Source organism: Dermacentor albipictus, chromosome 3 (assembly GCF_038994185.2).
Source record: "Dermacentor albipictus isolate Rhodes 1998 colony chromosome 3, USDA_Dalb.pri_finalv2, whole genome shotgun sequence".
Classification (NCBI taxonomy): domain Eukaryota; kingdom Metazoa; phylum Arthropoda; class Arachnida; order Ixodida; family Ixodidae; genus Dermacentor; species Dermacentor albipictus.
Genome location: NC_091823.1, coordinates 711600 through 728988, shown reverse-complemented (window position 1 = coordinate 728988; position 17389 = coordinate 711600). Strand labels below are relative to the sequence as shown.

General features: G+C 45.6%; 1 protein-coding gene across 4 annotated transcripts in view; it reads left to right on the top strand.

Moving 5' to 3' along the window:
- The window catches only part of tweek (transmembrane protein KIAA1109 homolog tweek), a 576634-nt gene that overhangs the window by 16289 nt on the left and 542956 nt on the right, over nt 1–17389 (top strand). For all 4 annotated transcript variants that reach the window (XM_070534911.1, XM_070534912.1, XM_070534910.1 and 1 more), the window contains one exon: nt 5775–5918. In XM_070534911.1, the coding sequence (XP_070391012.1) occupies nt 5775–5918 (144 nt within the window). The remainder of the gene's footprint in view (nt 1–5774; nt 5919–17389) is intronic.

Here is a 17389-nt window from a genome sequence, read left to right as displayed (position 1 = left end):
ACTACACGACAAAGGAACCGAATAAACTACTTTCTTTACACATCCGACATGCTTCTGCCCATGTTTTTTTGTGCACACTTGTTTATTTTCCCGATGTCGTGCATTTACTGTGGTACACATCAAATGAAGACGTTTCGGAACGGAAACTAAAACCCGAACACCAGCTCATTTTACTACTTTTTCAGATTGTGAGCTATGCCGTGAACATATGGGATGACAGCACACCTAGTTCCAGAAGGGCCTGCTCGACCCTGGTCTACAATGTTAGGTTCCTTGAGCTGCCTGATCTGAGCATTTCTTCTGCAACAGGGATGATCACATGGTGTGGATAATGTGCCCCTTTGAGGCGGCTGACCTGATAATGAAAACTGCTTTGCAGCCGATGCACACATGGCTTGTTAAGTACGTTGGTTAGACATGATTGAACGATGCCTCTTTTTAATACTTTTGAGTGAGCTGAATTGAAGGATAGGATGGGTTTGCTAGCCCTTGGCTTGAGCTGCGAGCACACGAGACAAGATTAGAAAGTGATTTCCAAATCTAAAAATCTTAAACAGTTATCGGCCAGAAGCTCGTGAGTCAGGGTGAGAGGATGCAAGGCTGTTTTAAACTCTGACAGTACTAATGATGACTGGGTCTTCAATTCTGGACTGTCACAATCTAAGAACACTAAAAAATCATCCACAAATCTAAAGATCTGCGTCATATTTGGCCCAAATGAGCACTGCTGTAACAGGTTGTTTTTTGAAGCTAAAAAGATGTCGCCCAAAACAGGGACTATACACGAACCTATACACACACCCTCTTTCTGTAGAAAGATGTCATCATTCCATTTTATGTGCGTAAACTTCAGGTATAAGGACAACAGTTCCAAAAAGGAACCTACTGCTATGCCAGAAGCGTTCTGGAAAACAACTGCTCCAAATTTATCAATACATTCAGTGACGCATCCCGTCAATTCATTTCGTGGTATTGAGTAATTCAAGTCTTTTACGTCAACAGAAAAGGTGGCTAGCATTTTGTTGTCATTCTGTGCGGGATATTTTACGACGTGTTCAGAGTTGTTTACGTGAAACGAGTCGTCAACGGGTAGTGTACTCAAATTTTGCTGGAAAAACAAGGAGACCTGTTTTTGCCATGACCCATTTTTTGAGGCTATGACGCGGAAGGGGCAATTAGATTTATGGGTTTTTGCTGTGAAGAATACATCAAGGCTGAACTTTTTTTCCTATTCTATTGCAGTCATCAGTTTTGTTAAATTCAGGTTCTTACAAAGCTTCTTGGCGTTGCTTTTTACTTTTGCAAGAGAAACTTTCCTGCAATTCTTAAAAACCCCTTGAGGGCTTCTGAAGCTTTTGATTCAAACAATCCTTTTGGCAATACAACGAAGCCACCTTCCTTATCCGAAGTTAAAAGAGACGGGGATTGTCCTTTCAAATAACTAACTGTTTTAGCTACCGGAATCTTTTGAACACATGTCTTGCAGCATGCGAGTAAATCCATGCCTTCTGAAGTGCATCTTTGCTGTTCTTCCATTGTGGCTCGCCTGTAAACTTGCGAAGTGCATTCCAGATTTTAGTAGAACCTGTGTTATGAACAGAGCAGATGATCAACTGACAAGGGAGATATTGGAAGCGCTTGAGATCAAGAAGTGTGGTGATGCTTATATCAGTGAACCCTCAGTTTCTGTGTCGACAAAGGAACTGGCATATCTTGGGAGCGGCACTTAGAAGCTGTTCTGTATCGTGTTTTTGTTATGCGATGCAGATGACGGCACTGCTTTTCTTGTTGTTTTGATCCTTGGCACTAACTATTTATTCCTGTGCCAAGAAATAAAACACTCAGTTGTTCGTACGCCTACGTGGTAGTCCCGTGTCGCCTTCCTTTGTCCATTGTTTTATTTGGCACCTTTGTTGTAATCATGTATGACCAACTTGTCTGCCAGCACGTGCTTAGAGGAATGGGGATGTGTGTGTGTGTGCATGATGTACGTCGCTTGTGGTGGTGCTCATGTAACATTGTCTTACATCAGGTGGGATGGTGGTCTTGTCTAACACCTGCACCAGCTTTGCTGTACATCCATTTTCACAGGTTGGCATGGAGGTGGATCTAAAAAAAAAGTTTGTGGGCTCTTCTTTTTCTTCTTTTTGTAAAGCACACAATACCTACATTACTGTAAACTCTCTTTTTGGTCATTTCTTGACATTCATCCAAACTTTTACATTGACACATTATCAGTAAAGTTAGTAGAACTTGGCTGATTAAAACAATGTAATTTTTTTCCTCTTTTGTATAAAAAACGCTAGGAAGAGTGAACAGCAACACCAACATAGGGTGAATGTGGTTCTTGTAAAGCCCTACATTATTTAAATTTTTTGGCTACGTTTAGCTGGCACAGACAATATTTAACTTAATACTGTTCTCCAAAGTCAAGCACCTTTTCTTAATCTGCCTGTATTTCACTCATATTGAGTTTTATCAAGCTGCTCCAAAATGGGCAGTTCCTGCTCTGAAATCACAAATTTGTGGGTTGCTCCAAAACACTTCCATCCCTGTTGTATGCCCCTCCTGGGTGAGGGCAACACTTTTGGGCTGCTAAAAGGTAAAACTAGTAGTTGCACTTTTGAGAACATAGAGGGGACAGAGAAAGAGCCACTGGCTGAGGCTGCTGTGGTTTCTAATATGTCCCCCAAAATAATAGTACCGTGGCGTAGTTGCGCAGGGTTTTTTGCCTAGCTCAATGGAAAGCCTTCTCAGCTGGCCACACATTATTTATTTATTTATTTTATATATTAAGGGACCCACAGCGCCAAGGCATTACAGTGGGGGGGGGGGGGGGGGGTGCACAAGAAAAAGTACATATTACACCTCTGCTCCTGGACAAAGTTATAAGTGCTAAGAAAAAAAAAAGGGCAAAGCCCTCAGCAATGCACATCTACAATCTACAACATCAAAAAGAAAGCATCATTTGATTCAATCCTCACAACATCACTCGCCAGTCTATTCCATTCCCCATTGGTTTTAGGAAAGAAAGACACTCTAAACAATTCAGTTTTCGTTGCGAATTCACGGACAAAGTCATGGTCAACACGGTTATATCTATAAAAAAAAACTCTTGCACATACTTTTCGCGATCTACCCGAACAGCTGAATAATAGCATGAAAAAACTTCAGGCTCAACTTCTTTCGGCGCGTGTGGAACAGTTCCCAGTTGAGTGCTTCCATCGTACGCAATGCACTATACCGAGCCCTGCGTGTGCCAGATACGAAACGAGGGGCAATGTTCTGCACCCGCTCCAACTTATCTTTATTTCTACCAGTAGGTAGGTCCCAGACCATACAATGTGTATTCCAGAATCCAGTTGACATAAGTCTTGTAAAAAATGTCCCGATATGACTGTGAAAAAGGGTTTGCATTTCGGCGAAGAAACCCCAAGGTTTTGCATGCTTTAGCAGCGACGTAATTGACGTGATGGCACCAATTCAATTCAGGAGTAAGATAAATACTTAAATATTTAAATTCGAATACCTGTTCCAACACTACATTCCTAATAATATATGGTTGCACGTCTTGGTTTTTCTTTCTTGTAAATTTCATATGAACAGTTTTAGACAAATTCAAATTTATATTCCATTTGACGCACCACTCTGAGATTCTGTTCGTCTTCCTGAAACATTTCAACATCACAGTCACAAGTGACTACTTATAGAGAACGCAGTCATCCGCAAATAACTGCATTTGAGACACTATTCCGTCACTAATGTCATTTACGTACAACAATAACAATAGTGGCCCCAACACGGAGCCTTGCGGAACACCGGACACAATTTGCACCCTCCGAGATTCAGTACCATTCACAACCACAGACTGCTGACGTAAACATATGTAATCCTTTACCCATGATATCACTTAAGGACTAATATTGTAAAAGGCCATTTTTTAAATTAGTAAACAATGCGTCGCGGTTTCAAATGCCTTTTTGAAATCCAAAAACACACAGTCCACACTAAGACGCCTGCCCCGTGCCCCTGCCAGGTTGTGCACAAATTCAGTCAACTGTGTAGTACAAGAGAGGTCCCTTCGAAAACCATGCTGATGAGGATTAAACAATGAATGTGCGTTCATATGTGCTACTATATTAGTATACAAAATATGTTCAAGTGTCTTGCACTCAACTGAAGTTAGTGATACTGGTCTATAATTTGACACAGTGTCACGAGGACCAGATTTGTGAATTGGCATAATGCTTGCAATTTTCCAGTCATCTGGAAGGCAGAATTAGTCAAGTGATTTTTCGAAGCTAATCTTCCAGTTTGGTGCAACCAACTGTGCACAAAGTTTATAAAATTTGTTTGGCAAGTCATCAGGACACCCAGCCTTAGCAATCCTCAGATTCTGCATCAGAGACTCTATACCATTGTTGCCAATAACATCATCCATAACACTCATCACTGGCAGAAAGTTCAAGGTATTCGTATCATCATGTCCAATTGCACGGCTGAAAACAGAGCTGAAATATGTGTTAAAGAACTCAGCTTTTCCTACGTCATTATCAATAAAAGTGTTACCCGACACAAGAGGTGGTATAGTTACAGTGTCTTTTCTCTTTACATGTTTCCAGAATTCCTTTGGATCATCCTTTAATTTTGACTCCATTGAAATTCCAAATGAATGCTTTGCAGCTTATATCATTTATAACTAGAGCAGCACTTGTTGTCCACTTCCCACCAATGCCGGTGTATAATTGCTATCGCGCTCATCTATCACTGTTTCCAGCACATGTCTTGAGCACGCCTACATCTTCAGTACAGATCGGAAAATTCTAATAAAAAAATTTTCACCCCCTTTTTTTCTGCATTACCACTGTATGATTGGACACTTGGACCAGTAGGGTTTCCGTTGCACTAGAATATATGGGTAGCATAAAAATTGGTTGTCAGTTTGTTTAAGTCACATAGCCAAATTACTTCCACAATGACCATTGCCGCGCATGAGCAATATTTTCAGCTTGTACTGGCAGGCCATGTTGTGAAATATGTGTCATGTAATATGAAACACGATAGTGGCTGCTTTTCAATGCTTGGATTTGTGAGCACATGTGCAAGACCTCATTACAAAATGTGTAATGTATTTATACACAACTTCGTCTATGTGCAGAACAAAAGAATAGTCGAAAAGCTGAAATGCCTTCATGGCATTGTTCAAGCGCGCACAAGAACGAAATATTCTGAAGGTGATGAAGAGATTGAGGAGCTGCTCATTGAATCAGACATGCTTGGCGGGTTTTGGTCTGGCAGCCTCGATAAGAATGGTGTTGTTGACTTTTAGAATATACTTCCATATACAGTGTAATAAAGAACTTGTTGACAATGAAAGTCTTGCATCCTACTGTTCACTGGTTACAGATGAGATAAAAAAAAAACTTTTTTTAAGTCTAAGTTTGTCCAATATGTAGCAGGAGTGTTAGGAAATACTTTTTGTTTTGAGCCCATATCAGCCCTGCAAACTATAGTTCAGAAAGTATGTTAATCTTTGTTTAACCTAAAGCTGTCGGGAACGCCATCTGACAGCAAGAGATGGAGTGCTGGCATATTTATTGCCAGTTAACTTTTATATCAAATATTGCTTTTTGAGGATGAATCAACTACTAGAGAATGGTTATCTTTATGAAAGCAGTATTAGAGAGCTGCCATTTTTGTAATCGTGGTTTGTAAATTCTGTGGTCATGAAGAAATATTTTCATTTTGAAATGATTATTTCCTTTTTGTTGCAGGATCTGTGTCTCTCTCGGTGCTCTCGGGAAAGCTGATGTTCCGAGATGTCGCATATGTCACCCCAGATTACACCATACGAGCTCAGGATGGCTGGGTGATTTTTCGCTGGTGGATTCCATATGTCAGAAAGGAATTTCCTCGCAGTACGTACAGTTGTCTGCATACTTTCATTTTCTTTCTTTCTCACTCCTTTTAAGTTGTGTGAAAAGATTGCAGATGCTCTTTATAGATTATTCATCTCCCTGTCTCCAAGAGGGTCCCTGCTCTAGAAGTCATCTAACTTGTCATGTTTTTTTCTAATGTGTGTGCCAACACCACTTTGGGACCTTATGTATCTTGCCATAGTTGGTGTATATAATATCTGTTTGCCAACACTGCTTTGCTGTTGTAAGTAGGGTTGTGCGAATACTCTAATATCACCGAATTGAATTGTATAGTGGACATTCGAATAATTCAACACATGCATCGAATGTCTACTATTTGATCTATCAAATGTTTGATATATTTGATTCGGAGACCGTAGCAGTGCCACCTGTGTGCGTCGCAGAGCCCTTCATGCTTGTTGTTGTGCAAGTGAGCATTTCACCAGTTTCACTTTGTTTTTGGTGCAAAAGTAGGGCTAAGTGAGCCGCTGATGGGCTGCCCCGGCTTATGCGGTAGTGCTCCACGACGTAGGCTCGATGTGGGGATCACACACAACAGTGCTGTGTCGGCTGGGGCTGCTTCTGTTGCTACAAGGTTTGTCTCAGTCTACAGGACCAATCGATATGATAACGTGACGCGGACAGAGAGAACGACAATGGGAGCAGCACGTATTTCATGAAGTTCTGAAGATTGGGCCGATTGCCATATTTATCGAATATAATATGCGTTTTTTATCCGATAAAACTGGTAAAAAAATTGTGTGCGCGTTACAATTGCGTATGACCCTAAATCAGCGTTAGCATATCGCCATCAGCATTTCGACATGGCCACCTCACACACGCTTTGAACCTAGCTGCTGTAGCTTCCTCCATGTGATGTAGTATTTGTGCTTAGGTTAGTGCACCGCCTGTCTTCCCGACTTCTCGTTTTCCACATTTGCTCTATCAGCATGGAACTGCCGACTGCAAAGACATACTGAGTTCATCACGATGCCGCAATTAAAAGGAAAGTGATCACGTGTGCTGAGACGAACGGAAATCGGTCCACGTCACAGGCGTTCGGAGTTCCCGAAACTTGCGTGCAGGACTGGCGCAAGCAGAAGAAGCTTTCAACTTTGGCAGCTGCTGCGTACGGCGCGGCTGCGTGGTCCCTATGTTAAAAACGATCTGTGATGGAGATAGTCTATGATCTAGGCATGCTGTGCTATGTTCTCGTCGCTTAGTGTTTGAAGAGAGAGGCCGCACAAAGGTCAATTCGCTCACTCCTGCTACTGTTCTTCCCCACTCCAGCGTTTCGATAAAGAGTTTCCGTGGTCATTGCGTGAGACATGTTTATTCACGCGACACCATGCTTGGTAATTTAGTTAGTAAGTGAATCTTTAAAAGTTTATTAGGCTGATAAATCTACTATCCTTACTTTTTGTATAGCTGTCTACTAATTTGCTATCGTAATCGATGCTTCGCCTTTTAGGTGAAACTGTGACTTTTTTTATTTATCACAGCTTTAGTATATTGGGAGTAAATCCTTGTTTTTTCAAATGAGAGAAAGTTGTATTCCTTTGTGAAAGAATGAAGTGCGCGGTACTGTAAAGGACTTTTCTTTTTTTAGGTCACGGCAAATGGGTGCTCATTACAATCGAGAGCGCGTTAGAGTCTAGTAAATACGGTAGCTGCTGATAGGCGTGTAGATCATTTTGGATACGTGGCGATGCACTCCACATCACTTGAGCATCCGTCAATCTAACCGGCACGCGTAATCTGACGACCGATCACTGATGAGCCACATGCCCCTATGAACATATTAGTGGCGATGATTCCATGACAGCTTGTGGCCCGTCACTAGATCAGCCGGCGGCAAATTTTTCATCATGGACACGCTCATTTTAAAAACATTTTGTGCTCAAAACAAGCAGGGACAAAGAAAAGGAGCATCACAAGGATGAGCACTTTCTAACCTAGAAAGCGTTTAGAAAGTCCTTGTGTTGCTCCTTTTCTTTGTCCCCTTTTTCTTTCCCGCACAAAAAGATTTAAAGATGAATTTGTTCCAACTAGGCCGACTCGCAGTTATGGCCACACTGTTGAGGCCATTAGGCCTAAAGCGCTGCTGCATCGGGCATGGGTGACTAAAGTTATGGTTTGGTGCCAAATCAACGCACATGTGTTCGCAACAGCCATGCTACACAACAAAAGTGAGTGCACGGGATGGCAACAAACTTGTTCGTGGCGACTATCTTATTGACACACCCTGTGGTGGCCTCTTGTTCTCGATGCTGTTTGTAGCCACACCTTAGTCTCTTTTTGTAGCTTCAAACAACCTGTCACAAGACTAGCTGTGTATTTACATGGCGGGCATGGAAGGGGGATAACTGAATTGCATGAATTTATGTAGATGGCGGATGAAGAAGGGGGGGGGGGATTGCTGAAACTTGCTGTGACCCTCCAGATTTTTTATCTTCAAAAAGTGGCAAATCTTGCTGAACCTGGCAGTAAAACGGAGTGGACGGTGCCTGTTCTTAATCGTCTGTGCTGGCTAGGTGCGGAGCTGTGATCGAGTCTCGTGATGTGTGACCCTCTAATTTGTCGTGCAGATTGGCCTTATGATAACCTACCTGCTGTAAAGCTTGAATAGCCCTTCTGTGGTTTGGTGAAAACTGTGAAGCAAAACTTTCTATCTAATAAATAAAAGATTGTCGGAAAACACTGGTTCACTATTAAACTGTGAACCTCATTGGTATTCAGTGTCACTAGTTAATTAGTTTCAGAAAGAAAAATGCACCTTATTCTAACTGTACCGTAGGTCTTGATTTCTATGTGCCTAAGTTACTGATAGTTTCTTGTTATGCAGTGCTAGGAGACTCCCGATCATGTGCAGCACTGTAATTTCTGGCCCAAAATTTGTGAGCATTCAATTTTGTGAAAAGTGCTTTGATATTCAATATTCCATTCAATATTCTGCTTTTTTTTGTGATTTGATTTGATATTTGCTTCAAAATCAGCTATTGAGTATTTGCACACCTCTTCTCATAGGAGCTTGAAGAAGCTTTGACCACAGCTTAAGGTGATGGAAAACAACATTTTGCAAGGCCGCTTGGTTTTATCCCACTGCAGCAATTTGGATGCTTCACCATGCAGCTTCCATGGCGACAGGCAGGTTTCAGGAGTGTTGTTAAATAACATGCTATCCAATGGCAAGAAAATCAGCAAGTGACAAGTGAGCGAGGACATGGGAGCATGACAGCATTCTTTTAGTTGATTTATCAAGCTATAAATAAAGAAGACACTCTCTACCTTAGTTCTGCTTCCTGCTCAGTTTCACCAGTTGAATATGAAGCAAGCTTTCTGAAGAGAACGATTGATGCGATCAGTGCAGTGACCAAAGAGAGTGACCCAAGTCATCCCCAAGCCTCCGATTCCCGACGTGACAACATTGAAGGACTGCATCAGAAATGCAATATTGTTTAAGCACACCGGTCACCAGGATCATCAATGACATGACAGCACTTTTGTATACGAGCAATTGCCACAATCTAGTGGGGCCGACCAAACATTGTAACCTGTTGAAGGTAAAGGAAGGCATACAGGACTTGATAACCGTATGGAAGGGCAGCTTCTGAACGATAATCTTCCGGGGGAGCTTCAGATATAACAAAGTCAGTAAAATTGGCATTTTAGTCTGTTATATTGAAATTTCATTATACAGTAGACTTCCATTCAGTCACCTCCAGTTAATTAAATTTTTTTATTAATTTGACCCTAGCCAAAAGTTCTAGCTGGTGCCCATGCATTTCTATGGGCCCAGTCTTTTGTTATCTTGGTCTTAAAATTGGCCTGCTCTGTATAATTCAAACTTGACCAGTCAGCATGCATGCGCTTGGCCCCTACTGTGACCTCAGTAGCAACCTTTTTAGTGGCAGCGTCTGTCTCGGCAGAGCTTAGGTCACAGAGAACGCATTTAAAAACCCATGTCACATATTGTTTGAAATGCCTATTTTCAGCGTGCTATTGGAAAATTTTTAAGCAGTAACCATAACTCACCATATCTGATTATGCTGTTTACCAGATTCTAACATAGGCATTTCTTTTCTTGAAAAGAAAAATGAAATTACAAGGTACAATATGACATGATACCAAAACCGCATTCGTGGTGTTTGCATGCTCATCAGATGTATCATACAGATGCATCATACAGATGTATTGCGGCAAAGCTGACTTCAGGAAATTGGTCGTTGTACAATGTATTACAAGCTTGCCCATTTTTCTGGCTAAAAAGGAATCTTAATGTCATTTATACATTAGTTTTTCTACTTTGGAAACGTAGAAAGTGGGCATGCATTTGATTCAGGGTTGTGTTAGAATCGGGAAAATGCTCCCGAATGAGGGTGGAGGCTTGTGCTAGTTCGTTATTGTTAATTAAAACCATGTACAGCACGAAGGACGAGGACTGACAGAAACGACACACACTGCACCGTCTACGTAGATGCTGGCACTGCCAGTGCAGCACAGTGTGTGTCATCTCTCTTAGCCCTCGTCCTTCATGCTGTATGTAGTTTTAATTGCCATATAAATTGGATGATGTGCATTGGTGTTTTTTCTACATCTTGTTTGTTTCGACCCCTTTGGATAGTTCGATCAGTTTCACAGGGTTTTGTCTGCGTCGAATTAAAAGAAGTTGACTGTATTGAAATTCCACCTTTTAAGCAAAATAGGTACATGTGCTGTTAGATTTTTCTTACAAAGGAGGGGCCACAATATTTTTTGTACCCGCCGTGGTTGCTCAGTGGCTATAGTGTTGGGCTGCTGATCACGAGGTTGCGGGATCGAATCCCGGCCACGGCGGCCGCATTTCAATGGGGGCGAAATGCAAAAACACCCGTGTACTTAGATTTAGGTGCACGTTAAAGAACCCCAGGTGGTCAAAATTTCCGGAGTCCCCCACTACGGCGTGCCTCATAATCAGAAAGTGGTTTTGGCACGTAAAACCCCATATATTATTAAATATCTTTTTTGTTATTGATCAGTCAGAAAAAACAAATTTATATTAAAAAATTCATTTTGTCTAATTTGTGGGGTTCTCACCCGTGCTCTTGGGACAAAGGAACGATAACACAGTAGAGCAAACTATCGCAAGGACATTTATTGCACTTTTCATAGATCAATGCCTGCTAGCCGAGTTGCTATCCACAAAATATGCTGATGGGCTCGTGACAAACCACGGAAGCTCGACTCAACGCGATTGGATAACGAGCGAATATGTTTGCCCCATGCTGGACACCAACGTCTGATTTTTAGCAATGCCGGTCATGCGAACGGTGGCGCGCAAAGTGATGCAGTGAAAAATTCCCAGAGAACTGTACGTAGCACCCGAGTGATGAAATAGGACTTGTTATCCGTAATCAGTCTTTTAGGCAAGTAGAAACGACAAAACACTTCCTGTAGCCTCTCCAGCACCGCCCGCACTGTCATTGTCTGAAGAGGAAACAATTCCACCCACTTCGAAAAATGATAAACGACTACCATCAGGTGTGTGAACACCTGCTTACTCCTGTGGAAAGGCCCCATATAATCAGAGGCGGTCACTTGCCACGGATGCTCACCGTCAATTGGTTTCGTCAACCCGGGTGCCTTGCCACCCTTTGATTTCACTGTTTGACAGGCGTAGCAGAAATGGCAATAGCAAAAAATGTAATGTTTTATACGAGGCCAGGTCACAGTTTAGCTTAGTTTCGCAAAGACTTTGGAGGCACTCAAATGACCGGCCAAGGGTTCATCATGACGGGATTGCAGCAGTGCACATCTCTGACTTTGGGGGATATTTGAGTGCTAGTAGTGGTTGTGCAAAGCTGTTGCCAGTGGTTGTGCAAAGCTGTTGCGTTGCATTTCTGAGGGCTCCGTATTCATCCCCTTCCAGCCAGGGTTGAATGTCAGCGGGTCACAAACACTGTCACTTGGCTGTCATCGTGCGCACTTGAAGGTCAATGGGCTTCACCCATCGGCCGACTCTGTGGTGGTATTCGGGCCCTGCTTGCATGCCCTCCGGGTACACATACACAAGACGGGGCCTGAGGAGACCACATTGGGGCGTTTGGAAGTACTTACATGTTTTTCTCAGCCAGCGGTGACCCCTTTGTCTGGCGCCGGCCGATGGTTACTTTGGCTCATCAGGGTCTCGGCCTCGGCGGGTGCAGACACTTCTGTCGTCTCCATTTCCTGAGGCAGCGCCTTTCGATTGTAACCCCATCTGTTCTTCCATTTCTTTCTGTTTCCATTTTCTCTGCTGTGGGGTGCACGATGGTAGGCACTGGCCGAATGATAGGCAGCCTCTTTCTGCTGGGTTCTTTTTCTCTCTCACGGTGCGCAGTTAGAGGCCACCGGCGACCATTTGGCCATGTATTGTGACGTGATTATAGATTTAGATTCGGATGTGTTGCTGAAATTTGTGTTTGTATTGAATCCCAACTTAATAAATATTCTTTGTTGCTTTTAGAGAGCGTCGCCAGGGTCTCGGTGGCTGCGTGTGGGGTTTTGCCTCCTTCCTAGTTGGGACTGGCGGGGCGCGCATGTGTGCAGCGGCACATGGACATGGTCAGAGCAGGCGTGGATGTGACACCCTGTATGCATGGTGCCTCGGAGTGCTTGAACCCGTGGTGGTCGTCTGGTGCACATGATCAGAGTGTGTTCGCTATGAGCGTAGCGTGAGACCACAAAATGATGGCTAATGTGGGGCCAGGGGCCTAATCAGCCTCTGGTCATCCAAAATCTGTGCTGCTGCGTGGCTGAGGTGGGGGTTGCTGCAAATGCTCTGTGTTAACCGAGCCATGTCTCTCCTCATGTGTTGAATTCATATACTTTCCTCTCACTCTTCCCGTGATGCATTGCATCAATAAAAGTAGCATGGTAAGTGTATTGGGCACCCGCTTCAAAGTTCGGTGCTGTGAAGTACGGATGAGGAAAGGTGTCGATCGGCAGGTAAGATGCTGCGGTCGTCCTCGGTTGTGGAGATCATGCAAGAGCTAAAGATCTCGCCGATTCATACTGGGAGGGCTGACCATTGCGACGATTTCAAATGGTCAGCCGAGTTCGACGATTTGGTGAGTCGAATGGTGAGACGGGATTTTCTTGAATCTCTAGCATCATTACCATTCTCCCAGCTGCTAATTGTGCTGACTGCTCGGGAACAATGCCTCTAGCGCTAGCTAATTGTGCAAATATTGTAGCGAGATATAAGCTATTCTTTGTCATCTGTACATGATCATCATCATGTGGGGCTCATATGGGGTTCTTCTTCATCATCGCTTGTGGGGCTGGCTCTCGAGTGTGACCCGTGCTGTGGGCGTGATCGCTTCGCCGTATCTTCGAGTCGGAATAAACGTAGTGACGACTGCTACGTCACAAGTGGTGGAGGTGCGGGGTAGCCGAGGCCGAGATGGTGGAAGTAGAAGTGCCTGGTGGCTCGTCCTGCGACATGGTGGCGGACAGCTGGCACAATCGGCGACCCGATCGAAGCTCCAGGAGGTTGAGCGGGGAGTCAGAGGACGGAGGACCGAAAAGCACACTCCACCACCTGCAACGTCTGGATGCAGTTCTCACATGCCTTGCCTTCGCTGGACTTCAGCTAAACACCAAGAAATGCCATTTTGCGCGCAAGACGATTAAGGTACTCGGTCACATTGTGAGCAAAGATGGCATTCGTCCTGATCCTGACAAGGTTTCGGCAGTTCGGCACTTCCCTCGTCCCGAAAAGACCAAAGATTTGCGCAGTTTCCTAGGCCTCGCCTCCTATTTTCGCCGATTCATACGAGGATTCGCCTCAATAGCGTCACCTCTGCACAAATTACTGGGTTCTAATGTTCCCTTTGTGTGGTCTCCCGAATGTGAATCTGCGTTCGCCCATCTGAAGCGCGCTCTCACATCGGAACCAGTACTACGCCATTTTGATGAAGCTGCTCCTACCCTCCTGCATACGGATGCTAGTGGTCATGGCATTGGCGGCATTCTCCTACAGCGAGACGACGCTTTAGGGGAGAGGGTCGTCGCATACGCAAGTCGCGTTCTGACAAACGCCGAAAGGAATTACACCATCACAGAGCAGGAATGCCTAGCTATCGTTTGGTCTGTACAGAAGTTTCGACCTTATCTTCACGGCCGCCATTTCACCATCGTTACAGACCATCATGCATTGTGCTGGCTTTCGACGCTGAAAAACTTGTCTGGACGGCTTGGTCGGTGGATCCTTCGTCTACAGGAATACGACTTTCCTATTACCTACAAGTGCGGAAAAAAACACCAGGATGCAGACGCGCTTTCTCGCTGTCCGCTTCCTACGACACCATGCAATGGACCTCCAACTACCATCCGTGACAAGCTTTCGCATGACCCCTCTTCACATGCTTTCTTGTTGGCCACTGTAGACGAGATGCCTAAACACGACAACGGATTCTTCCAATCTCATCAATTGGCGGACTCTTACTGTCGGCGCATCATAGACCACCTTCAAGGAGCTTCGCGCCCACCTAACGCCCGCCTTCGTCGACAGCTGACGCAATTTAAGATTGACAACCGCGTCCTGTGCCGTCATGTCTATCACCCTGACGGTCAGCGCTGGGTTCCTGTCCTGCCACGCTCTCTACGTGCTCATGTCCTGCAGGCTTCTCACGACGACATGACTGCTGGTCACCTTGGTTTCCAGAAAACCTATGACCGCATCAAAGGTCGCTTCTACTGGCCTGGAATGTCCGCCAGTGTAGCGAGGTATGTCGCTTCCTGCGCCCTATGTCAGCGTCGAAAGCTCCCTACATCAGCTCCAAGCGGACAACTGCAACCGGTTCCTTGTCCGTCGCAACCATTTGAAATCGTTGGCATTGACCTGTATGGTCCTCTTCCTGTGACTCCCACCGGTAAACGATGGATTGTGACAGCCGTTGATCACTTGACACGCTACGCCGAAACAACTTGTGTGAGCTCTGCCTCAGCCTCTGAAGTTGCTGCATTCATACTTCAATCCTTAATACTGCGCCACGGTGCTCCTCGCGTCCTCCTGAGCGACCGTGGAAAAGCATTCCTCTCGCAACTAGTAGACGAAGTACTCAGAGCCTCCGGAACCACCCACAAGACTACCTCCAGTTACCATCCGCAAACTAACGGCCTCACAGAGCGATTTCATCGCACGCTGTCAGACATGCTAGCCATGTACATCGAACCGGATCACAGAAACTGGGACGCAATTTTGCCATTCGTGACTTTTGCGTATAATACCGCCGTTCAACGCACGACCGGTTACTCGCCATTCTACCTTGTCTATGGTCGTTCGCCCAGTTCCTGTCTTGACGCCTCTTTCTTCGCGCCAACTGTCAATCAATGTCCATCCTCCTGTGAAGAATATGTGTCCCGCATTCTGCGTTGTCGCCAGCTCGCTCGCATCAACACCGAAGCACAGCAACAGGACCGCAAGCAGCATTACGACGCCTCTCATCGCGTCGTGTGCTTCCGCCCTGGCGACGAAGTGCTACTCCGGACACCAGTTCGTACTCCTGGCTTGTGTGACAAGTTTCAACTTCGGTTCATCGGCCCCTACAAAGTCTTGGAGCAGACTTCCCCGGTTAACTATCGCGTGGTACCAGTTATTGTTCCAAGTGACCGCCGCTGCCGCGCTGCTGAGGTTGTCCACGTGTCCCGTATGAAGCCTTTCACGAGGCGTTCGCCGCCCCTTTGAATTGCGGCCAGGATGGCCGCTCTCGCGCGAGGGGACATTAGTGTAGCGAGATATAAGCTATTCTTTGTCATCTGTACATGATCATCATCATGTGGGGCTCATATGGGGTTCTTCTTCATCATCGCTTGTGGGGCTGGCTCTCGAGTGTGACCCGTGCTGTGGGCGTGATCGCTTCGCCGTATCTTCGAGTCGGAATAAACGTAGTGACGACTGCTACGTCACAATATGTTTATTTTGCTGTTCTTGGTGCGGCTTAGTGGGCTGCTCGGCAGTTTTCAGTTGATGCACATCTTTCCTCACTAAAATTCAAGCCGTAATAGTTGAGCACTTTTTCATGCCCTTGTGTCACCAAAAGTCTCCATTTAGGAAGACCGGTTGGTGGTGGTGCCTTCTGTATCATCAGTAAGGGGCAAAATTAGCAGAGCAACTATCGAGTGGAGACCAAGGACATAAAAAGAGCCTGCTTTGTGAAGAAGCAAGTGCCCGGAGACGCCCCCTCAAGCGTGCAGAAGGTGTGGGATTCTCACACCCATGCTCTTGGGACAAAGGAACGACAACACAGTAGTGCAAACAATCACAAGGGCATTTACTGCACCTTTCATAGATCAGTGCCTGCTAGCCGAGTTGCTATCCACAAAACATGCCGATGGGCGCGCGACAAATTTAGAAGTCCGACTCACCGCGACTGGATAGCGATCGAATATGTTCGCCCCATGCTGGATCCCAACGCCTGGTCGTTCGCGCGTACGGTAGGCAGGCCACGCGAGGCGGTCTCGCAGAAGCATGGATCGTCGCGCGCGCGCGGGACGTCCCCGGCACTCGCCCATCCGCCGCCAAAGAGAGCCCCTTATCTTCCCCGCACCCCCAAGTAACCCTGCCGTGACGCGGCGCTAGCAGCGCAACACTCGCGCCATCTCTCTCACTGCGCCTTAACCACTCCGACCGCCGCGGGCGCCATGCCACGCGGCGAAGCCGCACTGCAGGAGACAGGAGCTATGCGGGAAAAACAACATATCAGGGGACGCGGGAGAGTCGCGCATCCCCTCAAAGGGGACGCTGCTCTGCAATCTCGCGGCGATGACGAGGAGGGCCTGGGGAAACAAAACCAGCCACCTCCACTAGTGTGTTGAAATCGTCGTTTTGCTTTGTTCTTTAAATGGCCCGAAGAGCGCCAAAGGGACCAGAGTGACCTGTTTTGTAAATTAGCTAATGTGTGATGTGTGTAAATAAATGTGTGATGGCCTCAGGGAGGCGAAGTGCCGGAATTGTGCTGGTATTGCATGGGCACAGGCACCGAAACGTTTCTGGTATTGCAATGGGTGCGCGGGGCCGGATACAGCGTGTGTTGCTTTTGCCCTGGGAGGGTTCACTCTGCAGGTTCACAACGAGCTCGGCCAGGATCTTCGCATGCCACCCGCTAGACCCTACAATGTGAGAGTTGTGTTGCAGGTGGTAATCCCTGGCACCGGAGAAGCATGATTGCGCACTACTCCGACAAGTATCGGCCAGTCATCAGAGCGCCAAGGTTTTCTTTTCTTTAAAATTGATTCGCTCAGTTACTTGGCCCAGCGTGGAGCAACTCTTCGTCAATCGCCGAACCTTCTGCATCTGATCATTACACGGACATCGCGTCATAGATATCCATTTTGCTTGGTGTTGTGGATGGACAGTGTGTACCCATGGAAGGAAGTTCTGCTAGTGCCGAAGTCCTATGACATCACACTAGTGAAGACCACGTCTGCCACGTTTAGCTGATCTCGGA